At 43.8% G+C, this 24,236-nt stretch overlaps 2 protein-coding genes across 6 annotated transcripts; both read left to right on the top strand.

Moving 5' to 3' along the window:
* The first annotated feature begins 1,472 nt into the window (after positions 1–1,472).
* Positions 1,473–12,718, top strand: LOC129169933 (cytotoxic granule associated RNA binding protein TIA1-like). 3 transcript variants are annotated; one of them, XM_054756918.1, is made up of 12 exons: positions 1,473–1,709; positions 3,278–3,374; positions 4,824–4,922; positions 5,712–5,766; positions 7,241–7,328; positions 7,946–8,021; positions 8,102–8,207; positions 8,376–8,474; positions 10,505–10,589; positions 10,669–10,807; positions 10,892–11,037; positions 11,927–12,718. In XM_054756918.1, the coding sequence occupies exons 1-12, from the start codon at positions 1,684–1,686 to the stop codon at positions 12,048–12,050; spliced, it is 1,140 nt and encodes a 379-aa protein (XP_054612893.1). In that variant the 5' UTR covers positions 1,473–1,683; the 3' UTR covers positions 12,051–12,718. The 3 variants fall into 3 exon arrangements, with proteins under 3 accessions (XP_054612893.1, XP_054612894.1, XP_054612891.1); XM_054756916.1 differs by having other exon boundaries at positions 1,474–1,709; positions 3,278–3,383; XM_054756919.1 differs by lacking the exon at positions 4,824–4,922 and having other exon boundaries at positions 3,278–3,383.
* Positions 12,719–13,304: 586 nt separating this feature from the next.
* Positions 13,305–22,386, top strand: c17h2orf42 (chromosome 17 C2orf42 homolog). Of its 3 annotated transcripts, none has more exons than XM_054756914.1 (8): positions 13,305–14,455; positions 14,614–15,619; positions 15,876–15,995; positions 16,069–16,173; positions 16,251–16,355; positions 17,335–17,435; positions 17,528–17,687; positions 18,676–22,325. In XM_054756914.1, exons 2-8 carry the CDS (start codon positions 14,617–14,619, stop codon positions 18,855–18,857), a joined length of 1,776 nt encoding a protein of 591 aa, XP_054612889.1. In that variant the 5' UTR covers positions 13,305–14,455; positions 14,614–14,616; the 3' UTR covers positions 18,858–22,325. The 3 variants fall into 3 exon arrangements, with proteins under 3 accessions (XP_054612889.1, XP_054612888.1, XP_054612887.1); XM_054756913.1 differs by lacking the exon at positions 13,305–14,455 and having other exon boundaries at positions 14,475–15,619; positions 18,676–18,888; positions 21,271–22,386; XM_054756912.1 differs by lacking the exon at positions 13,305–14,455 and having other exon boundaries at positions 14,476–15,619; positions 18,676–22,378.
* Positions 22,387–24,236: the final 1,850 nt, after the last annotated feature.

Below are 24,236 nucleotides of genomic sequence, written 5' to 3'. Positions count from 1 at the left end.
TTTTTTTTTTGGGGGGGGGGGGGGGGGGCATACAGGGGTTCGCTCCGTGGGGTCAGGTGCCGGGTGATACATCTCTGCCACCTGTGCCTCCGCCGGGTGGGTGGAAGGTGTGCCTCCTGCATCCCTGGGCGGGGCGGCCCTGTGTCGGGGGTCGGGCGGGGGTTGGCCCGGGGCGGGCCGGGCTCCGCTCCCTGGGGGTGGCGGTGGGGGGGCATTGGCACTCCTGGCGTGGGCGGGCTTCTTTCCGGTTGTGGGGGCGTCCCTGGGCCTGCCGGTTTGTGGCTCCCGGTACTCGTCTGCCTTTGTGGGGTGTGATCTCTCGCTGGTCTCAGGGGTTGGCTGTCCTCCGGCCCGCCGGCGCCCTGTCTTTGGCTGTGATTACCTCTCTTTGGCCCCTTGCTGGTCTTCCCGGTGGGGAGGGCTCTCTGGGCTGGCTCTTGGGGCACTGATCTTTGTGCTGCCTGCCCCTGTGGCCCTGGTGGCCTTCTGGCGGCGGGGGCTCGGCCTGGCTATTTGGGGCGAGGTTCTCTGGGAGGTGGAAGGCGGCCCCTTTCCTTTCATGCATTCTCAGTGACAATTACACGCCCACACATTCTTGCACCTTTATATATATAAAGTCTTCCCCACATACAGAGATACCTGTACATATGCACACTCACAGTACATACGTACTTCCCCACATTACTCACTGAGTTAACCAGGGTGTTATTATGTTGTTGGTTTTATTACAGCGACGGTGATATCAGCAGTATGACTATAGTTTTTTTTTACAATGATGTGCATTACAGTAATTATCATTCTGTTCACTATCATAGCTAATCATTTCATTACTACAATTATGTGTGACTGTTTCAATGCAGTATTGTCATTGTGATCACTATCATAGTTCATCATTTCATGACTACTATTATGTGTGACTGTTTCAATGCAGTATTGTCATTGTGATCACTATCATAGTTCATCATTTCATTACTACTATTATGTGTGATTGTCATTGACAGCGTTGTCATTGTGGTTGTTGATATTGTTTTGTCCTTTGTCCTTATGTCCTTGTTCATCTTTATAGTTGTCACAGACATTTATTTGCTGATGTAGTTCTGTATGTTTCTGTTGTTCTGTTCTTGTTGTCACAATTGTTGTTGTTGCTGTTGTCCTTGTCTGGTCTTTTTTTTTTGTCCCCCCTCTTATCCCACAATTCACACATGGCTCCGTTCATGACCGGTCATCGTTTCAACAGACAAACGTTTCAGACAAACATGAGCGCAAATGACTGAAGTATCAAAATTATCGATATTTTGATTTGAGAATCGATTTTAGCGCATGAAGAGCTGGTATGGGAAATATCGATATTTTCGTATCGATCCGCCCCTCACCAGTGACAACGTTTTTTAATGTAGTTTTTTCTCCCGCGACCCTCTGGTTGGGGACCACTAAAGCCCCCCCGTGCTGCTGTGTCGCGCATGCGCTTTTGGCATCAGTCGCGGCCGCTCCGCCATCTTTGTCGGTTGCCCATTGTTCGCTCTGGAGCTTCCCTCCGCGGCGGCGACGGCGACGGCGTATCGATTCATACTGCGCCACAAAAAAAAAAAAACAAGCGGTCGGTGTCACAGGCAGCTGCCCGCGACGGTCGTGGATTAGCACCCCGCGGTTGCGACTCGTTCTCGGCCAGCACGTTCAACCAGGATGGACGATGACCAGCCCAAAACCCTGTGAGTGTTTGTTTGCTGCTAGCTTCAACCGCTTGTATCGCTCACGTAACCTGCAGCACGTTAGCATGGCCGCACTCGACTATAAACACTCTCAATCTCCCCCAAAAGATTACCTATGAAATATACCCGATTTGGTGTAAATGTACTTATATTGTTGTATAAATGAAGCGTTGAAATAAGTGCATTTCCAGTTCGGCTAATTCGTGCACATCAACCATCAAGCTAGTGTTGTATGCTAGCAAGCTAATTCTAGAAAATTCCCAAGTGGTTTTCCTGATTTTGAATGAAAAAATTCTTGTTTTTGTCATTACTGAAGCGAGCCGAATGAGACGTGAGAGCAAACGTAATATGTTTTTACTATGTGCTGCGAACGAGGGTTGCTAATGAGCAGCAAAACACGGAAATGGCTCCTTTCCGCACAAGGCTTTGGCGAGCAATTAAGTCCTGAAAATCGAGCATTAGGCCCATAAACGTGCTTGTCGTCTTTAAATATAGATAATATACGAGCACCCCGCTAGATAAGTAGTTTACATAACAGAAGGGTAACCAATGCTATCGTTGGCCGTATTTCCTGGTTTAGATTAGCATGGTGCTATTTTTAAATTAGTAGTAAGGTAAACCAAAGTCAGCTTTGACTCACATTAGATGCTGGATTATTTAGCCTAACGGTCTTGAAATGTTGTTTTCTGACTGGAGCTTCATCTCTCTATTGTTGTCCTTCCGTCTGCATCACTTATATTGCAGTGGTGGCTTGCTTAACGTCATTAATGTCGCAAACTGGTGAAGGTTTCACAAATCATAAACTGTGTTTTTATGAATCTTTGGGGTCTGTAGATTAATCCAGTCTAGATTTGAAAAGTCTAAACCTAGAGGTTTTCAGAGTGGACCAAGTCTAATATGGGTTAAAGGTTGAAAACGTAGAGATATGTACCTTTTTATTGCATTTTCACAAATAGAATAAAGGTTTCACAATTCACAAACTTGTTTTTTATGAATCTTTGATGAATCCCGTTCAGATTTGAGAAGTCTAAGCCTAGTGGTGTTCAAAGACGACCATGTCTAATATGCACCAGATGCTAAAAAAAAAAAAATCTAAATGTGCCTTTATTGGATTTTAACAAATCATAATCAGTGTTTTTATGAATCTTTGATTAATCAAGGCCAGATTTGAGTAGTCTAAGCCTTTTTGGGAGACATTTAGAGCTTCTAATAGACGGAAAAATGCCCGTAAAATTCGGAGGTCTCGCACCCATCACTTTTCTCTTTTGTGCGGTCCATGTGTTTTGTTACGGCGTATATCTCTCTCTAGTGCAGCAAATCTGATAGTAACAAATGCTGTTGCTCTAATGATGGCGTAAACGAACCGGATGGCATTTTGGATGCTAAACAAGCGGGCAAATGCAAGCAAAGGCAAAAATTTTTGACATTAACTGGAAAACGCACTAACCAGGGCAGACGTTAACAGAGGCACCACTGTAATTGAACATTTTCATTTAAGACAAGTTCTTCTCCCTCGTGCTTTTATTTTTGTGGTGGTAAATTTGCTTTTCTTGCGTCTTTGTGCACAGGTACGTGGGGAACCTGTCGCGGGATGTGACGGAAGCGCTCATCCTGGAGCTGTTTGGCCAGATCGGACCCTGCAAGAGCTGTAAAATGATCGTGGATGTGAGTTCAGTGAGTCAACTTCCGTGCTCTTAAAGAAACTCAAAAGTCAGCGTTCGTCTTGCTTATTATCAGATTTGGAGCTCAAAGGGAGAGATTTGTTGTTTTTCCACAGTGCAACATCTGCCCAATACCGTATTTCTCCAATAGTGGCCTCTCCTCGAATTGACACAGTGCCCTGGTTTAATTTTTCCACTTTGGAAGAAAATAACGGGTCAATAGGTGGCGATAATTACCTTTACTATGACCAATACAGTAAATGTCGGACCTTTTGCATGGCATCTGTAAAGGTGATAGTCGAGTTTGTGGGAGTGTAGCGGGGCAAAAACGGACAAGTAACGTCGGAAAAAAGATATGGAAAAAGTATCAACAAAATGGATGTAGATTGCGTAATGATACATGTATAATGCATTTACAGCATTCATACTATAAGCCTGCATATTTGTGAATTTTTTATAAAAATATCACTTTTTGGTGAGGAAAACCCGCCATTTTGTGCTGATAATATCCATAATTAGGCTGGTTATTGGTAGAAAACCCATCTAATGCGCCCTACATTGTTCAAACTTGCACAGAGAGCAGTCGGTAGCAAACTCCAACTTGCTTAAGATGTGTTTTTGCACCGATGCTCACCAACAGGAGGTCATCATACCAAAAGGCTCCCTCACTCTCATGGTGGACCCAAAAATAACTATACCACACCGACTATGCGGGAATGCACATAGACGCTTACACACTAGATGCAAAATAATACCATTGTGCACTAGTTTATAACACGCAAAGCATGCTGGGAAGCCCACAGGACATTGGTATTGATATAGACGCTAATGTAGATACTAAATAATACCATTGTGCACTAGTTTATAACCTGTAGGGCATGCTGGGAAACCCACGGGACGTGGGTATCGAAATAGACACTAATGTACTGTAGATACAAAATAATACCATTGTACACTAGTTCATAACCCGCAAGACATGCTGGGAAGCCCACGCGCACACTTCCCAAACAGCAAAATTGCCCAGCATGCCTTGCGGGTTTCAGATGAGTCTAAAAATAGCATTGTTTTGCATGTACATGAGTGGGTAGGCGTTCCCTCCGTGTGGTGCACTTACATGGTGTGTTTTTATCTTTGGCGGCAAAAAAGCGAGGATCTACTGTATTAGAAAAATGCATTTGAACAGGTGAAGAATTCCCTTCTTACCACTAATGGTCACTTGTTACTCTTTGCAGTTGAGAAATGAGCCATTCACAGCTACTATATGAGGAAATATGGTACTAAATGTCAATATTTGTAGATAGTTGTAACTTATTTATAGGTTTTTTTGTTTGTAATTCAGATTTTGGACACACAGCCTCAATCTTCCTGCCCTGCCGTGTTGAAAAGTGCGCGTGGGCGCCCCAGTTGACATGTTCTTGTGTGTGTGTGTGTGTGTGTCTCTCACCCACCCCAGACAGCAGGTCACGATCCGTACTGCTTTGTGGAATTCTATGAGCATAGACACGCCATGGCCACCATTGCGGCTATGAACGGTCGGAAAATTCTGGGTAAGGTAAGCTGTCCCATCTCCACCCCCCCCCCAGGGGCGAGGCCAGTCGGACCGGTGTTGGGTGGGCGGGGTTTTCCTGAAAGAGCCCCCTGAAAACAAAATGCTGAATGAAATAATTGGAGCTTGATGTGTAAATGTGTGATGTGTTGAACAAGTGTTTTTTTTATGCTATGAATTTGCGTTGGGTGAAGGCGCTAAATGTCATGTGATGATGCTCTTCTCCCCCCCAACCCCACCCTTCTTGCCTCTTTGCTGGCGTGTGTTCTTGACTTTCATCACCATTACCGTACGTTTTATTTGTAACAACATTATTTCCACATAGATGCCACCCAAGAGTTTGACTTCTAGAAAAATCCATTCAAAATATTCTATCCTCAACAGGTATTGAAGGACCATTTGAGGAGTATAACAAGTTCGTAAAAATCACTTGTTTGTAAGTCCCTTGTTATTTGGACCTTACTTCCTTCAGTTTTACACCAAATTTGGACATTTTTCCTGATTTAATGAGGGTGAAATCTTGATATTTTTTTCTTGAATATTCTCCTCTGTATTTTCATTTACTGTGTGTTTAGTGTAAAAGAAAAAGGTTTGTCCAATTAGGTAACATTAGATAAATCACTGGCCCAACAGAAGACGCTAGAAAGTAAAAGTGGTGTGTGTGTGTGTGTGTGTGTGTGTGTGTGCGCGCGCTTGTTCATGCGTGCGTGAGAGACACAAGTCATCTAATCAATAACAATATACTCCTTGCTCACGTCTGACCTGTGCTGTCTTGCTTGTTGTGTCTCTTTGCAGGAAGTCAAGGTCAACTGGGCCACAACGCCGACCAGCCAAAAGAAGGACACCAGCAGTACGTCTCGTTCAATAAATAATACGTTCCTGATCTAAACATTAAGAGCAGCTGAAAAATGGCAAGAGTGAACATTTAGCACTGTTGGATCTGAAGGAGTTTCCAAGTAGAGCTTCAACATGCAAAGAAGAGAAAAAATGGGAGTTAGACAAAAAACATTTTGACTGAGAAAAATGTAGGCAAAAGTGGCTTGAATGTGATTTAGTGTCAGGTGGGGCTAGGCTGTTAATTGGAAAAATAACCAAAACCGACATTTAGAGCTTCTAATTGACGTAAAACTGCTGTGTTGGTTATTTTAGTCCACAGCGCACCATTGCTGCTGAGTTTGGACGCAGTAAGACTTCTTCAAACATCCTGAGGCTCATGAAACAAAAAATGTCAAGTGGTAGACCCCCCAAAAAATGAGCCCGAGGATCCCATTGGCTGTCCGCCAAGGCACGGGACCATCCTCGGCCCAAATGAAGGTTGTTACTGGTGCAGAGTGCAGTCCGATAACCATCAGACGCCATCTGCCAGAGAAGGCTTTTAAGAAGAAAAAGCTCTTCAAAGGCGTTGTCTCCTTCAACGCCACAAAATTACCTTTTTAAAAGTCAAAATATTATGTGAAACAAGTCATAATAGAAAAAGTCACAAATGTATGAGAATAAACTTCTAATATTATGAAGAAAAATAATGTCATTTTAATAGCAGAGTTGAAGTATTATTTTTATCATAATTTTTTTTTCTTAAGTCATAATATGAAAAACAAAAAAAAATACATGAAAGTTGTCATTTTGGGAAAAAAAGTTGTAATAAGTGAATAAAGTCAAAATATTACAAAAGGAAATTTATTAAACTTAAAAAAAATTAGAACATTTGGAAAATAAAAAAAAATAGCAAAAAGGTGAAAAAGTTGTACATTTAGAAGAATAACATGATGGTAATATGAGGGAAAAAACAATGGAAAAAAAAGTTTTTAATTGAAGTAAAAAGCTCGTCAAAGGCCTGGTCTCCGTCAAGGTTTGGAATTTGCAGGAGAGCACCAAACATGGGACATTGAAAGGTGGAAGAAAGTCTTCTGCTCGCTTGACGGTCCTGATGGCCTCCAGCGTTACTGGCATGACAAGGAGATCCCACCTGAGATGTTTTTCACCATCATGATCCTTCAATGGAACAATGGAGCTTCAGGTTGTGCAGGGGCGTCAAACGGCAGCCGGCTGTGTGGAGATGTCGCAGGCGGCATCCCTCGTGACCCAAGGCCCTCGTCTGTGTGGTAATGATTGGCTTTTTCAACAGCACCACGCTGCACTTCACAAAGAGGAATAAGCTCACTCTTTTGGACCATCCCGCGTGTTCCCCTCATCTAAATCCAATGGAGCACATTTGGGGATGGATTCATCAGCTGATGAAGCCTACAACTGCTCTTAACATTTTGATCAGGAGTGTATCAGTATGTTTGTTTTGTGGATGTTTACCACACTTCAATGTTCTTTAGGTCACTTCCACGTCTTTGTCGGAGACCTAAGTCCTGAAATCACCACAGATGACATAAAAGCCGCCTTTGGACCTTTTGGGAAAATATCGTAAGTGTGTCCGCGTCCCGCCGATGAGTAACTTTAACCTTACTGCGTCTTTCAGTGCTCTGCTTTGTTTCCTGAAGAAGCAATACTTAGAATTTCCTTAACATAATGGCCGGAGGTGTTTAGATTCTCAGCTGCAGAGAGCATTAGGTGTTGAGGGAGGCGTTTTCTTAACAATACTCAATCACTTACATTGCCAGGCACTTCATTTCAGAAGGTTATCCAAACTTTGAGTGGTACTGTTCAGTTTTGTCCACTCATAATAGTTTCAGCAGGTGGTATCAGTCATAGATCCCTCGTGGTACAGCCTGTTTATTTTCTGAAAAAGGAAACAGGAAGCGTATATTTGAGGTTGTGTATTTGTTACACTATAAAGCAGGGGTGTCCATTCCACGGCGGGCCACATAGTGAAAAATGAAAGGATTCAATATAATAGAATTTCAATTTTAAAAAATGCATCTCAGCTTTGAGATTTTTTGTCTGGTTTTTGCTGTTTTTTTTTTTTTTTTTTTAATCTTACAAGAAGGAGCTGTTTGTGCTGTTCTAGATGTGGGAGAGGCCATCATTGTTGTTACGTTTATGTTATACATTTACAATAACAGCTCTTTGTTTGTTCGCAGCGATTGTCGGGTGGTGAAAGACATGGCCACCGGCAAGTCCAAAGGCTATGGCTTCGTGTCCTTCTTCAACAAATGGGTGAGCGTGCCGCCAACGCCGCTGAGGTGCTAAACCCAGACGAAACCAGTTGACTTGACGCAAGTTGTGGCTGTGTTCAGGACGCAGAGAACGCCATCCAGCAGATGGGAGGCCAGTGGCTGGGAGGGCGACAGATCAGGACCAACTGGGCCACACGAAAGCCCACACCCAAAACTACCAATGAAAGTAAGATGAGTCATGATAGAATGCTAATAAATGCAGCAAGCTCTTTAGTGCTTTCCTTTCTTGATTTCATAATATATGTTAATGTTTCCAAAATATTAGTTATTTTATGGTCTTTGCAGCTGATTGAAAATGCATGCTGTGTTTGTTTTGGGGTTTTTTGTCCAATAGCGAGCAACACGAAGCAGCTGTCTTTCGACGAGGTGGTGAACCAGTCCAGTCCCAGCAACTGCACCGTCTACTGCGGAGGGGTCACGGCGGGTCTCACAGGTGAGGCCAGCACCGTTTGGCCTTGAAGGAGAAGTGCACTTTTTTTTTTTGCCCATCATACACAGTCCTTATGAGACATGAACACGTGTCTTTCTTTTTTCTGTGCCTTCTAAAGATATAAAAACGGGTAAAAAGAGGCAGCTAATGAATGCACATAATGGGACACACCTATGAAAACACCTCCAAAAAGCTGTAACAAATTATAGTGGTTTTCCATCCATGCTGTGAGCGTGTAGTAACAGGTACATTCATGGTAACATGTCATACTTGTCATATTTTGGGAACTTTGATTTCACATAGCAACATAGAAAGGAACGCTACACCTAGCGTCAAAAATAAAAACATAGCTCCAATATGTAGTGTTACCTTTGGCTAGTGTGTGGTGAAGCTAGTGGCTAGCCGGCTAGTAGCTAACTGCTGTGGCGTGGTGAGGTGTCACTATGCCAGTAAGGTAGTTCTTGAGCGTAACAATGTGCTTCATTTGCAGCTGATTACTTTTCCTTGAATCAGACTAGTGTTTCCCAGTACAGTCATCTTAAAATGCTGCGTCTCTGTCCTGGCTGCTCAGTACAACATGGCGGCCCGCCACAGATAGATTTGGTGCTACATGTTAACAATACAGTGGAACCTTTTGTTAGCGTCATCAATTCCTTCCAGAAGGTCCGACTCTGACTGAAACGAACGCTAGCTGAATCCATTTTTCCCCATAAGAAATAATGTAAATCCAATTCATCCATTCTACAAAGACAAAAATGTGAATACAGAACGTCTTTTATAGTTTTACAGTTATAGTTTTACAATCAGTAAACAACTCCAAATGCATATAAATGATGAATGAAAGGGCTAAATGAACATTTAAGGTTACTTTTACCTTCATTGAAGACATGAGCACACCACACGAACACCACCCTCCTGTTTCGACATGACTTATTTATTCAATTCAAAAGCATTTTTCAGCTTGTTTGTCAAAATGCTGCCTCCTGCAACTTCCTGTGGCTCCATTTTGGGTTATTGAGGTGAGAAACACTTAAACTGAAGAAATAAGTCACGGCAAAACAGCACAGCCACATGGTGTCTTATGGAACGCTCACATCAAGAATCACGTATTCAGTGCAGATGAACGGAACCTATAATGTTCATTTATCCCTTTTAGTCATCATTTATATGGACAGCGGTGCCTTGGTCCTGGCTGCTCAGTACAACATGATTGCTTTGGTGCCACATGTTAAGAATACAGTGGAGCCTTGGTTAGCGTCATTAATATCTTCCAGAAGGTCAGACTTGAACCAAAAAGGAACTAAAACCAAAGCAAATGTTCCCATATAAAATAATGTAAGTCCAATTCATCTATTCCAGACATCCAAAACAACACACATTTTATAGACAATAATGCTAGTTTTATATGCAAAAAAAAATGCAAATGTAATTTCAAATGACAAATGAATGGACAAGTGAACATTTGACATCACGTTTACCAAGTTTTGGTGGGGAAAAAAACACAAAACCATCAACTAGCAAAACCAACACATTATTCTGCTGCAACCACAATTTTCTAAATATGTCAATGTAAATAACATTCTATAACTAATAAACATATACCTTGTTGTTTTAATATAGAAAATGCCATCACGTGGCAGAAGTGCGCTGGCGAGGAAACGTGTGCTGTGTTTGACTCAGGATGGCGCGAGCATGCTACGGGAAGTTTGGATGCGTCTGTTTTGTTGTTGGAACCACAAATAAGTCTTACGGATGGAAAATGAGACGGGCGGAAACCATGCCCACAATGCATTGCACCATCACGGGATTTCTATGGCTTCTAGGGCTAACCGAAAAATGTGCATAAGCCGTGATGGACACTAACTTGGGTTCCACGTATTTTCAAAGCTTTTACATTGAAAGTATCACCCCTGCTTCCGGGTTTGCTTGCATATTATTATGCAAATTAGACTAATATGTCTGCCACAGATAGATTGCAGTCCCATGGGAGACACTGTCTTCAATGGTAACGCTTTTGAGTTTCTCCTTCACAGAGCAAATTATGAGACAAACCTTCTTGCCTTTTGGCCAAATCATGGAGATCCGCGTTTTTCCTGACAAAGGCTACTCATTTGTGAGGTAAGATTGCAAGACAGGGGTTAGGGACAGAACCAGCGACGCATCGCATTGACTCGATATCGTCGTTTCCTGGCCGCAGGTTCAACTCCCACGAGGCGGCCGCCCACGCCATCGTGTCTGTCAACGCCACGTCGGTGGAAGGCTTTGTGGTCAAGTGCTACTGGGGCAAAGAAACCACCGACATGGTCAGCCCCATACAGCAGGTGCAGATGCCTCAGGTACGTACCCGGAGGGCCCGGCCACCACGTGCAATCAAATCCCGCCGCGCGCTGCCTTAAAATAGGTGCCACTTGTGTCAGCAGAACACGGTGAGCTTCGCAGCGCAGCCCTACAGCCAGTGGGGGCAGTGGTATGGCAACACGCAGCAGATTGGTCAGTATGTGCCCAATGGGTGGCAGGTGCCCAGCTATGGCGTCTATGGGCAGACCTGGGATCAGCAGTGCTACAAGTAAGTGTGTGTGTCAGGCGCTTTAACAACACATCTTGAGCTCTCTGCTTTAAGAAGTTGTTTGTCAGTATAATGATGATCTCAGCTACAGTCATGTGACCACTTCACACAAAAGGGTGTAAGTGTGTCAAAACACGCACCCCTACTACGTTGTCTGTGCTGTTACTTTTCTCGCACACCCACCACTAGGTGGCGCTGTTATTGATAGGGTTGGCACAAGCTCTTGCAAGATTAATACACAAGATTTATCATTTTTATTTTTTTTTTTCAAAGATAAAGTTTTTCTCTTATCAAGAAAAAGTTGGGTTGGGTATTTTTTATTAGAAAAAAGTTATAAACTTCAGAGAAAAGTATTTTTTTATAATCTTCCAAAGAGAACGTTTTTCTAGATTTTTGTAATACATATATTTTCATAAAAATGTGTATTTGACAGAAAAATGGGGGGATATCCGGAAAAATTATGAAAGAATAAAATCATTTTTTAAGAGTTGGTTGTAAAGGTTTTTTTTTTCTTAAAACAAAAAAAAAATCTTTACATTTGCATACATTTGCATTTATAAAATCTGATTTTCTTTTTTTTTTAAGCGTTTTTTTTTTTTTAAGTAAAACTGTAGAATATTTGAGAGAGGGGGAGAAAATAGATATTGAGAAAAAATTATAAACTTGCGAGAATAAAATCAGTTTTTTTTTTTTAAATTACAGTATTTTTTTTATATCCAATTTAAAAAAAAAATGTTTATTTTGAATACTTGAGAGGGAAAAAAAGGGAAAATTTACAGAGAGAAAAATTACAAATGTGAGAGAATATAATCAGATTTTTTCTATGAGTTGGGTGTTTTATCATCACACTCTCCCTCTTCATCCTGCCCCACCCCCTTTTCACATGTAGTCCTCTTCCTTCTGGCGCCGGATGGACGGGTGTCGGCGCTGTGAGCAACGGGGGCATGGTGGAGCCAGGGCAAGGGGTCAACGGCACCGTGCTGGCCAACCAGGCAGGCTACCACACCCACTGATCAGCCCCTCCCTCTTGAGGTGGGGGGGGCACGTGGACGGCACTCTGCTGGGGGTGGGGGGTGGTGAGCGAAGCACCACACGTGTGCTCGCGCTCTCCTTTTGTCAACACATTATTCTCTCCTTAGGGACGCTGGTCGAGAACATTACCGTTAGCGTACCGGGCTTTACGCTCATCCCCCCCCCGTCTCTCCACATCTGCAAAGTGTCCCATCACCGGCCAAATGTAAATGACATGACAAGTCCAGATAGTTTAGTTTAGCCAACAAAAAAAAAAGGAAAAGATGGTGTTGGAATCACCAGGTTTTGTTTGCAGGAGCCAAAGAGTTCACTCGACAAGGCCTGAGCTTCGTTTTCCTCTTCCAATCAGTGGGTTGTACTTTTAGTCCAAGGCTGCTCTCAGGGTGTGGAGTCATTCTGTGAAATGTAGGATATCACTGAGTTGAAAAATCTCCAAATAAAAGGAGTACATTTCAGCGCTGCGCCACCGACCCCCGGCTGACGGACCGTGTCCAGTCGACGCTTTCTGTGTGTGCGTGTGTGCATGGACCGATAATGCGTTTACACACAAATCCACTTCATCTAGCATCCCTCCCCCCCTTTAGTCACAAAGGACTATACTCTTCATTTTTGCTTTTTTTTTTTTTTTTTTTTTTTTGCAACAGTTAAATAGACAAATTGTCTTTTTTTTTTTGTCACAATGCTGACCTGTACAAAGAGCGTTTGCCTTTTTCTTTTGCTGTTTCATTTTGGGAAGGGGGGGGGCTGTCTTTGAAAAGAAATGTTGCAGTGACAAATGAAGACCTTTTTATGTTTGTTTATAAAGCATCGAGTGGCTGTCAACTGTCAACTTTATTTTTTAAAACATTTTCAATATCTGGACTAAATCGCAGGGACTATACTGCCACGCTTGTCTTACTTACCGGCAGACAAATATTGCACAACTACTTAAAAAAAAAAAAGTTCACTAAATTTGAAGTACTTTTTGTTTTGTTTTGGGGTTTTTTTGGCATTCCGCCTTTTTTTTTGTAATATCATTTGGAAGTCTTATTGTAAATAACCAAGCGGTCTGTTCAATTGTATCTGTATAAAGACATGTTCATTCAGGACGTGTGTTGGCCTTTTGGATGACATGACATCGTGCTGCATTCATCAGCATTTCTGTTTTAAACATACAGAGCGTCTTTTTTTATTCAAAGAGGAGAGTTTGTGGCCACTGCCATCCTCTTCATGTTGTTGACGGCTCGGTTGTGTTGCCTTATCAGTGAGTTACCTTTTTTTTTTATTATTATTTAACCAAAAATCAGCAGGTAAGAATGTTTACACCTTGCTGGAATTTGGCCGGAAGAGTTGTGTTTACTCTTACGTAACATAGTTTATTTTGGTTTTGCCCCCATTAAAATGTTGATGATGGAAAACAAAAATTCTCAGCTTTTTCAGGAAATTGGTAAATTTCAAAATGATCAAAAAATAGCATGCCTAAAATATATTTTGACCAGCGTTAAAAATGCAGTATTTATAACTATTAAGTACTTATCCATTTATCAAAATTAAACCAATGATATGAAGGTGCGATTTCTGTACTTAAGAAAATGTAAAATATGAGCTTCTAGTGAACGTTGCAGTATTAAAATTAGCATTTTTGTTTTTGCTAACCATCATTCAGCGAGTAAATGTCTTTGTACCAGGAAAAAACGTAAATTGCGTCTTAAATACGCCTTAGTTTGAAATCAACTACAAATTCCAAGATGCTTTGCACTGGCAGTTTTTTTTTTATCCTCGCTGGCCAATTAGGAGTGTCGGGCTGTAAGGCGAAATGGCGACTGTCGAGCTGGTTTGATGGCTAAATTGGAGCCCAATTTGACGCGAAGCTTTTCAGGTACTTTACGCACCTGTTATGAACATAGTCACATAAGACTTAGTAATGTCAGAAAATCACTCAATTCTAAAGTGACAAAACTGGATACCTAAAATGCGTATTTTTGACCATTTATAGTTAAATGCGGAAAAAATATTTTTTTTATCAAAATTAAAACCCATCAATATGAAGGTACGATTTCTGTACTTCAAAAAAACGTAAAATATGAGCTACTAATGAACGTTATAGTATTAAAAGTAGCATTTTTGTTTTTGCTAACCATCATTCAGGAAATAAATGTCGACTTTGTACCGGTAAAAACCTTAAAATGCGTCTTAACAACCAGTGCAGTAGTTTGAAATGGACTACAATCCCAAGATCTTTTGCGCTGGTAGTAACCGCCTTTTTAAGCCACGTGATCCCCTCTGGCCTATTAGGAGTGTTGTTACAGACGCAATGCGGGTGTCGGGATGTAAGGAGCAATGGCGACAGTCGAGCTGGTTTGAAAGCTAAATTGGAGCCGAATTTGACCAACTGGAAGCTTTTCAGGTAGTTTACGCACCTTTCATGACCATAGTCACATAAGACTTCGCAATGTCACGCTGTAGTTACAAGTCACAATCTTAATGGGGGTGGTGGTTGTTTTCCTGAACAATCTTCTTACCTGTTTAACTTGGTTCACCTTCAACCCCACCATTTGTGACCAGAAAATGGAGAGTGCTTCCTCTTCATCCAGCCATGTCCCGTCCCCCTCCAGCCAGCAGATGTCAACACCCAACCTGGCAGCCAAGCAGAGAGACAGTCGCAAAGGGGCGTCCTCCGTGACCCCGGCCTTCCTCTCCAACCTGGGCAGGGCCACCCTGCGGGGGATTCGCAAGTGTCCTCAGTGTGGCGTTTACAACGGAACCCGGGGGCTCAGCTGCAAGAACGCCGTTTGCGGGATATCTCTCAGAAACGCCTCTTTGGAGGCCAGGAGGGGCAGAAAGGATGCCATGGAGGTGGTCAAAGTCATCATTGACAGCGAGGAGAAGGACAACCAGGGAGGAGGAGGAGGAGTGCAGGTGTTTTCAGTGTGTCAAAGAGGAAGAGGAACCGCTCAGTTTGGCTTCGTCGAGCTCGTCGCGACAGACGCCGCCATCGCCACGGGCGACAAAGCCTCCCAGCTGTCTCACATCAACCTGGGCCGCTGCTTCATGCCCGCTTGCAAACAGGGTCAAAAGTCGAGCCACAGCAAGGCGTCCTACGACAGCCTCTGCGCCCACATCAAGCACGCCATCGAGTGCACCAACCACTCCACGCCGCTCAGCGTCAAGAGCTCCGTCCTGGAAGCTCTGCAGGCCTCCGTGCAAGCCAAGGAGGAGCTCTGGAGGCTGGCCACTGAGTCCCTGGTGCCCCTGGTGCAGCGCGTGTCTAGGGACACCCTGGTGGTGAAGTGCCACCCGGATTCCCAGCACCCTCACGGCCTGCTGCATCTCACCGTGGGAGCTGGCGGACGTGCCGATGTGCTGAAAAACGAGGTGGCTCTTGTGCAACAGCAGGCTTTGTTTCACTGCGGCTGCCAGGGGGGCGGCAGGAGAGGGAGAGCCGACGGGGCCGAGCCGGGCGGGGGGCTGTCGGAACCCTGCCTGCACTTCTACGCCTGCGTGTGTGCCTTCGCTAGCGATGAGAAGCTTGCGGCAGAGTTTGCGGCTTTTATCAACTCCTTATCAAATGGTACGAGTCATAAATGCCAACCCTCCTGATTTTCTCAGAAATTCCAAAAGAACGTCTTCTTGGCACACAACGTCCCGCCGAGCAGGGGGTTAACGTACTCTCACGTGGACTGGGGCTGTACCGTAGTGCGGATGAAGAATAATGCGCACGCACGTACGTACGTAATGTCAGTATGTCATGAGGAATCGGGAGGGTTGGCATCTCAAACGTTGTCATAGTCTTCCAAAAGCGTCCTAATTACGCCCGTGTGTTTAAGGCGTGCTACCAAACTCCACCTGCAGAGTCATCGTTCCTTGCGAGAGGCCTCCGCTGCACACCGAAGCAGTGAAATCTCCACACAAAGCAAAGAAACTGCGCCAGGAGGAAGCACTTTCTGGTACTTTTGCTCCACGGGGTTTTGGGAATGCCATCACTCCCGAGCATGAATTACTTCTTCCTGACCTCCCCAGGTGGCGGTCAGGCTGTGGATGAGCACTCGGCGTCGTTGGGTTTCCACCAGTGGCTGGCCGGCGTCACAGAGCGGATCCACCAGGCCATGCACTACCAGTTGGACGGTAAGGCTGACGCGCGTTTCCGCTCATTTGTTGGTGAAATATTTCTCAGTGGGTTTTTCTGCACCTGCCCCATTCAGGGAATCCAGAACCTTTGGTGTACCACATTCCTCAACAGTTCTTTAACGCCCTGCAGCATCGCCTGTCGCTCGGCTCCAAGAGGAGGCTGCCTAACTTCACAACAGGTGACGACGTCTGAATTCACCATCCGTCTTTTTCTGTTGGGGGGGGGGGCTAATCCACCTAGAGGCGGTATCAGGTTCAAAGTGAGTGGTTGAGGCCGCCCGGTGGTGGTACATTACGGTCGTCTATGACGGGGGCCCCAAACCACTGGGAAACTTTCAGTTGCAATGATTAACCCCCTGGGGGTCCCTTGGTGCTTATAATAGAAGTCAATGTTTTTTTTTTCCCCGCTAGGAAACGCTATCACCTACAATGTGAGAATTGTCCAATCTCTTCTGAACAGAAAATACAACTAATTGGACTATTTTCCAACAGAATGAAACCCTGAAGTGAGATAATGCATGTTTCTATCATCTAATTACAACGAATTGAAAAATGGCGCTTATAATGGAAGTTGAGGGAACTTTTTTGTCCTCAAGGGACCTCAACGGGTCGTAAATTTGGAATGTGACCCTACCTAACTACATCACATTTTTATGAAAAGGGATATCAATTTTGGAAATATGTGCCATTATTTTGTTATAAAAGAAATACAGTCAGAAATCCCACAGTTGTTGCATGTTGATGTATAACATTGTCCCACGCTGCACAGATGAACTACTATGGTGGATTGTTAGCCTTTTCTTTCACCTCATATTCAGGAATGCATAAAGGTAAGATGTGACCTTACTGAGTGCTAATGTGTATATCTGTTGGGTCCACAACCTCAAGTTAATGCATGCTAGCCTGTTATGACACACATCAAACAGCGGCGTTATAAAACAGTCCAGGCTGGTACTGGTGGATGGAGGCTCTGTATTCATTTAGTGCTTTTAATTTGATGATGGTCCTGTCTTAGTTTTACACGCTACGTAATAAATAGCATTTGATCGCTATCATGTATAACACCCACCCGCCCTTGTCCGCTGGAGATTTGTGGGTCCCAAAAGGTTGGGGACCACTGGTCTAGGAGACACTCACCAGTCTCCATGTCCGCTTCAGTGGTCATGCAGAGCGACGCTCCCCCTCTGGGCTCTTTCTCCAAGTACACCTGGCACATCACCAACCTGGCGCAGGTCAAACGCATCTTCGACACCCCCGAGGTAAACCGCCACCACTCCCCCCATCCTGTGTCTTCCCACAGCCCTATTCGTCCTTTGATGTTGCTACATCAAGCTCCTATTGTGTCTGCCAGTTGGAGCTGGAGCTCACTCAGAGCTTCGTCAAAAACGTGGACGGTTCCTACTCACGCTTTCGATGTCCACAACCGCTCCAACCGGAGCTGCCGGAGGGAGTCGGGACGGCTCGGCCGCAAGCGATTCGACCCATGGAGCTGCAGACATTCCTCAGAGTTGGTGAGCTTGTTTTTGTTGTTAGTTTTTGGTCCCACTCGTAACAAGGACAGAAACATGGCTGTTGAAGAAATGGAGTGCGGTACTCGGGTGCAACCACCGGAGGCGCTGTTGCTTCAGTCTCAAGTCGCTGTTGCTTGTTCCATCCACAGTCACCCTCATTTCATGGCAGTTCATTGGCTTGAGTTCAGTATTAATAAATTGAATATTTTCATTGTTATGGCATAGAAAACCTGTTTACCTTCTTCTAAATATGTTTTTTAACATTATTAGAGCCCTGCAATAGAAATAACACCCCTACAATCACCTTTACAGTAGGATTACCCAGTACAATAGATATACAGTAATCAGAGAAAATAAGCCTTATTAGCCATAAATAAGATAACAGACCCACACATTAGCAGTTCCTTGTTTTTGTCTGGACAGCGTACTTCATGTGGTGGCTGTCGTCTCATCAATGTGTTTTAATGGCAGCTTTACGCTCGTATGAGCAAACATAGCAGACATATGAAGAATAAATAAGCCATCTAAGACGTAAATAACAAAACTACTTGTGGACCTTAGTGCCAGGCGGACAGATGTGGTGGATTATGGCCCCAACTGTAGCCTGTGTTGTTTTTACGGGATGATGATGATGATTATTATTGAACCTACAATAACTGCTTGTTCTGGTGACGTCTAGTGGCCAAAGTGGAGTACTACATTCACAAGTAGGATGTTTCTTCTGCCTTGTATTTGTATTTTAGTTCATTTAGTCATTTTTATGCTTGAAAATACTTCATTTAGGCCAAGAATATGAACAATTTGTTTAAATATGGATTTTTTAATCACTAACAATAGGCCGTATTACCATGAAACAGCAATCATTTATTAGTATGTTACTCTCAAAAACCGCCATATTTGAATCGTGATATAGCGAGGGACGACCGTATTCTATTACACCGCCGTTGCTGTTTTCTGACCCCCACCCGTGTCCTTCCCACCCCCGCAGGGCCCGGCTCGGACGATCCGAAGGACGCCCGTCCGTTTGAGATTGAGTGGACCCCTGATGTGCTCCCGCTTTGCCACATGGGAGAGCTGAGGATCAACTTCGAGTTCGGCCACCGGCAGAGCGGACAGCAGCCCGACTCGTCTGAGTGTGTGAAAAGCAACATGATGCAGTTCCCTTCCTAGGCATCATGTGACTTACCGGACACTTCATTAGGTACACCTGCACTAAGCATTATTATCTTTTATAAAGGTACATTTTTGTATTGGATTCCATTCTATTTGAGCATAATAGCTCTCACTAGCTGCTAGAGTGGCATATCTAGGAAGGAAAAACATACAATATATCACATCAAGTCATTACATGACCCTTTTCACTACTCCTATATTTACAACATCAATTCGAGTGCGTTGGTTGTCCTGTGTTAGTGTTAAAAGTGGCCAGCAGGGTGCGCCATCACGCTGCTCTTTCCATCACAGCTGGAAACGGTCAAGGAAATGGACCCAAACTCCTCTTGTGTGCTGGGGAATGTACAAAAATACACAAAATGAGTTGTGCTCAGGTTTGTTTGTCGGCTGCCTTTAAATGTGTCCGTAGTTTGATGTGTTTGCTAAGCTTTTACCAAACCACATGGCCATTCTTCATCCAAATGTTGAGAGCAGCTGAAAAATGTCAAGAATGTACATTTAGCACTGTTGGATCTTAAGGAGGTTCTAAGTAGAGCTTCAACATGCAGAAACAAGAAATGGGAGTGACACAAAAAAGTAATTTATTGCATAGAAGCATGAAGGTGAGATAGGCTGTTCATCAGCTCATCACAAGTTGAAGACCAAAGATCAAAAACAACAACCATGAAACCCCCTAAACAGAAATAAAATGTTGCGAAAGCTGCATCATTCTTGGTAATGAGGTGAAAAATGGCTTTGGGCATGCTTGATGCCAGGGCATCACTGTCTGGAACTCATGTCCTTTTTGTAAATCCATCCCCAAATGTTCTCCATTGGATTTAGATGAGGAGAACACGCAGGATGGTCCAAAAGACTGAGCTTATTCCTCTTTGTGAAGTGCAGCGTGGTGCTGTTGAAAAAGCCAATCATTACCACACAGACGAGGGCCTTCGGTCACGAGGGATGCCGCCTGCGACATCTCCACATAGCCGGCTGCCGTTTGACGCCCCTGCACAACCTGAAGCTCCATTGTTCCATTGAAGGATCATGATGGTGGAAAACATCTCAGGTGGGATGTCCTTGTCATGCCAGTAACGCTGGAGGCCATCAGGACCGTCAAGCGAGCAGAAGACTTTCTTCCACCTTTCAATGTCCCATGTTTGGTGCTCTCCTGCAAATTCCCAACCTTGACGGAGACCAGGCCTTTGACGAGCTTTTTACTTCAATGAGGAACAGTTTTTTCTTTTAATATTTCAACTTTATGCACATAATCTCATATTACCACATTATTCTTTGACTTTTTCTTATTAGAGTACAACTTTTTTCTCTTAATATTTTGACTTTAGTCTTGTGAAATAACTGCTCTTTCTGCCCCTTTTGCTATTGTTTTTTTTATTTTGCAAATATTTAAATAATGTTAAGTATTACAGTAAATTTTCCCTTTCTAATATTTTGACTTTATTCACTTATTAGTTTTTGCCTGACAGAATTTTCCGAAAATGACAATTTTTTTTTGTTTTTTTTGGTTTCTCATATTATGGCTTTTAAAAAACATTTTTTTCCTTTAATATTTTAGCTTTGTGCTATTAAAATGGCATTATTTTTCCTCATAATATTGCGTTTATTTTCGTAAAATTGCAACTTTTTTCTCATTAGAATACAACTTTTTTTCTCAATATTTTGACTTTATTCTTGTAAAATTCTAGCTGTTTATTTAAACAATTATTTTCCAGTTATTTCAATTTTATTCTTGTAAATGTTTTGACTTCCAACAGGTAATTTTGTGGCGTTGAAGGAGGCGAGGCTTTTGAAGACTTTTCTTCTTCTTAAAAGCCTTCTCTGGCAGATGGCGTCTGCTGGTTATCGGATTGTGCTCGGCACCAGTAACAACCTTCACTTGGGCCCAGGATGGTCGCGTGTCTTGACGGACAGCCAATGGGATCCTCCGGCTCATTTTTTGGGGGTCTACTGCTTGACTTTTTTGTTCCATGAGCCTCAGGACGTGTGAAGAAGTTTCAAAGTCTTCCCACTACATTGAAAGAGAGAAAGCTTTTTTGCCTTTGTCATCAAGAGATCATGACAGTGTGGACACTAAAACACATTCAGTCACATTTTTACCAACATTTTGCTTACTCAAAAGGATTTTTGTCTCACTCTCATTTCTTCTTTTTGCATTTTGAAGCACTACTGACAATCTCCTTAACATCCAACAGTGCAAAATGTGCATTCTTGCCATTTTTCAACTGGTGTTAACATTTTATGAGGAGTGTATTTAACGGAGTAGCGACTTGTGTAGCTGCCATGGTTGGACTTATACCAAGAAGTCAATGAAAGCCTAATAAACTTTTTATTTTTATTTTATTCCTGCCGTTGTCTTGCAGGACTTTGTACCTTCTTAGTCTGGAAGGATGACCACCTCTTCTCTTCACAGATCTCCTTGTAACAGCGCACCGAATCCACGACCCCCTGTAGCATTCAATCATCTTCATCCTTTGGCATCCCTTTTCTTCGCTGCACAAAGGTTAACTATTAAGCGATTCCTTCGCTGCGCACGGTACGTATTCTTCGGCCGACATGCGCTGTAACTCGTTCTCGAGCGAGTCTCGTGTTTACGAACCAAAAAGAAGCTTTTAATTCATGACTGGGAACGTGTTCGGAACCACAAAATGTGGTACACGGAGTTTCACCTGTACTCTCATCACCGCCTCTTGAGGTAGGAGGGGGTATTACACTTAACCCATCACACACACACACACACACACACACTTTGTGTGCCAAGTGGGGCGGTTGTCATATCCATCATTTCTGAGTCATTGCCTGAGGAAACGCGGGCCAATTATGGTCATGAATAATAATGGGAGAGCGCGTGCGGCAGCATGACGGATGGGCCGCGCTCAGAGCTCATTTACATGACGCCCGCCTTCGCCGTGATGGAACGCTCGCCAAATGAGACTTTGTAGCCGGGACCGCGCTCGTGGATTGTTGCTGGGATAAGTTGTATGCGGCACTTTTTAGGGTAGCAAGTGGTCGTGGTTGGGGACTTAAAGGGCGGAGCTACACAGTGCAGTGCGTTGATTGGTGGACAGAGAATGCTCACTTCCTGAATGAAAGAAGAAGACAACAAAATAAAACTGTCATTCCACGAAAATAAAGTTAGTGGTGTGTTGTTTTTTTCTTCATGAAAATAAGCTCAAAACAAATTTATTCTAAATAAATTAAAAATCATTTTTAAAAAGATAGTGGTATTTTTTGTCATAAAAAGAAGATGGAAAAATAATACAAAATAATATATTAAAAATAATAAAAAAGCTAGTGGTATTTTTTTCATGAAAAGATTAAAACTAAATAATAATACATTAAAAATAAAAAGGTTAGTGGTAACACAGTCTGGAGATGGGAAGACCTGGGTTGGATTCTCCCTTGGGCATTTCTGTGTGGCGTTTGCATGTTCTCCCCGTGTGTGGGGGGGTTTCCTCCCACATTCCAAAAACATGCATGTTAGCTTGATTGGAGACTCTAAATGGTCCATAGGTATGAATGTGAGTGTTTGTCTATATGTGCCCTGCCATTGGCTGGACACCAGTCCAGGGTGGACCCCGCCTCTCCCAAAGTCAGCTGGGATAGGCTCCAGCATACCCCCACGACCCTAAAGAGAATAAGCGGTATAGAAAATGGATGGATGGATATTTAAAAACATTAAATCAGCATTTTGACAAAGTCATAATTCTTGGGGAATAAAGTCTGGACCAGGGCATCAATGAGCTCCTGGACAGTCTGAGGAGCAACCTGGCGGTGCCGGATGGACCTAAACATAATGTCCCAGAGGTGTTCTAGTGGGTTTAGGTCAGGTGAACGTGGGGGCCAGTCAATGGTATCAATTCCTTCATCCTCCAGGAACTACCTGCATACACTAGCCACATGAGGTCCAGGAGGAACCCAGGTCCCACTGCACCAGCGTAACCAGAGTAACTACCTGTCTCCTGGAATCTCCTCCATGCGTCCAGGTACCTCAGTGATGCCCTGGTCCAGATCTGGGAGGAGATCCCCCAGGACACTACGGACACCATCCATAGTCTCATTAGGAGCATGCCCCCACGTTGTCAGGCATGCGTACAAGCACGTGGGGGCCACACAAACTACTGAGAATCATTTTGAGTTGCTACAATGACATTTTAGCCAAATGGACCAGTGTGCTGCATCATTTTTTCACTTTCATTTTTGGGGTGTCTTTGATTTCCCCCCTCTATAGGGTGATCATTTTCATTTCTATCAAATGATGTGGCATCATTTTGTTACTAATACATCACCCACTTATTATCAGGAAACATATTCAACATCATTTTCCCCCAGTTTAGATCTGATGTGTTTTCCAAGTGTTCCTCATTTTTTTGAGCAGTGTATCTCCCAAGAGGCCAATTCTACAAGAATAGCAACCTGGTGGTTGCTGGTTCAATTTGCTGGGGCCCAGTGCCCCCTACGGGTGATGATGATCATTTTCCACTTCTTCTACAGGGTGACATCCAGTACAGTCGTTCCAGGAAGTAGATTGGTTGCTGGTTCGAGCTTCAGTCGGTAAATAAGGTTCAACATTTGTAGGCTATTTCTGTCTAGTCAGATCACACCTTACTACTTGCTTAATGTTCCGTTTGGTGAAGAAGTACTGAATGTTCCGTCCCAGCTCCTCATCTCCTCAATCACCCTCTCTGCTTCTTCTTCCTGCTGTGGTTAGCGGGAACACTCTCACTAATGACGAGCTGGGTGGCGGTTGCTGACGTGTGTGAGAGACCCCCCCCCCCCCCCAGGTGACCTTGGCCGCGTCTCCTTCCTTTCCTCCCGTGTGACTAATGGCCGCCGCCGTGCCCTCGCCATCCGTCAGGGTCGCTCCGGTTGTTTTGACGCTTCTAGTTAATTCTCCGCTGCTCGTGATTTGTCAAATTCTTATTACCGCTCGCTGAAAGCCTCATCCGTTGGCCTGATGTATGGTAATGATTGCAGAAACAAAGACGCGCCGTTTGTTCCCCCACCTTCCCCTTGGCTGGTCAGACTTTTGCTCTAGCACTAAAGCTTGCCCACTTTCCATGCGTGACGATTGTCTTCATAAAAGGCCGGTAAGAAGGTGAAGCATTAGCACGGCTAAGCTAATCACTAGGTGCTCTTCCCCCGTCACAGCTCATTAGCTAGCACAGCACCACCTGAGTGTTTCTTATTGGGTCTTATTGACCCTGGAACATTAGCATTGTGCTTCCACTGTTTCCTGTGCACGTTGAGCCTTGGAGGAGGTGGCCTTCGTGATTATTCGTAGGAGTTTGTCACCAGCTGGACTTCTTTAGCGAGAGGAGACGCTGCTGTCACTTTGCATCCAGCTCACATGTTGGATGGATGTCTTGCATTCTTCCT

Source organism: Dunckerocampus dactyliophorus, chromosome 17 (genome assembly GCF_027744805.1).
Source record: "Dunckerocampus dactyliophorus isolate RoL2022-P2 chromosome 17, RoL_Ddac_1.1, whole genome shotgun sequence".
In the NCBI taxonomy this organism is placed as follows: domain Eukaryota; kingdom Metazoa; phylum Chordata; class Actinopteri; order Syngnathiformes; family Syngnathidae; genus Dunckerocampus; species Dunckerocampus dactyliophorus.
The sequence above is the reverse complement of the archived record's forward strand: the minus strand, read 5'-3'. Positions and strand labels throughout refer to the sequence as shown.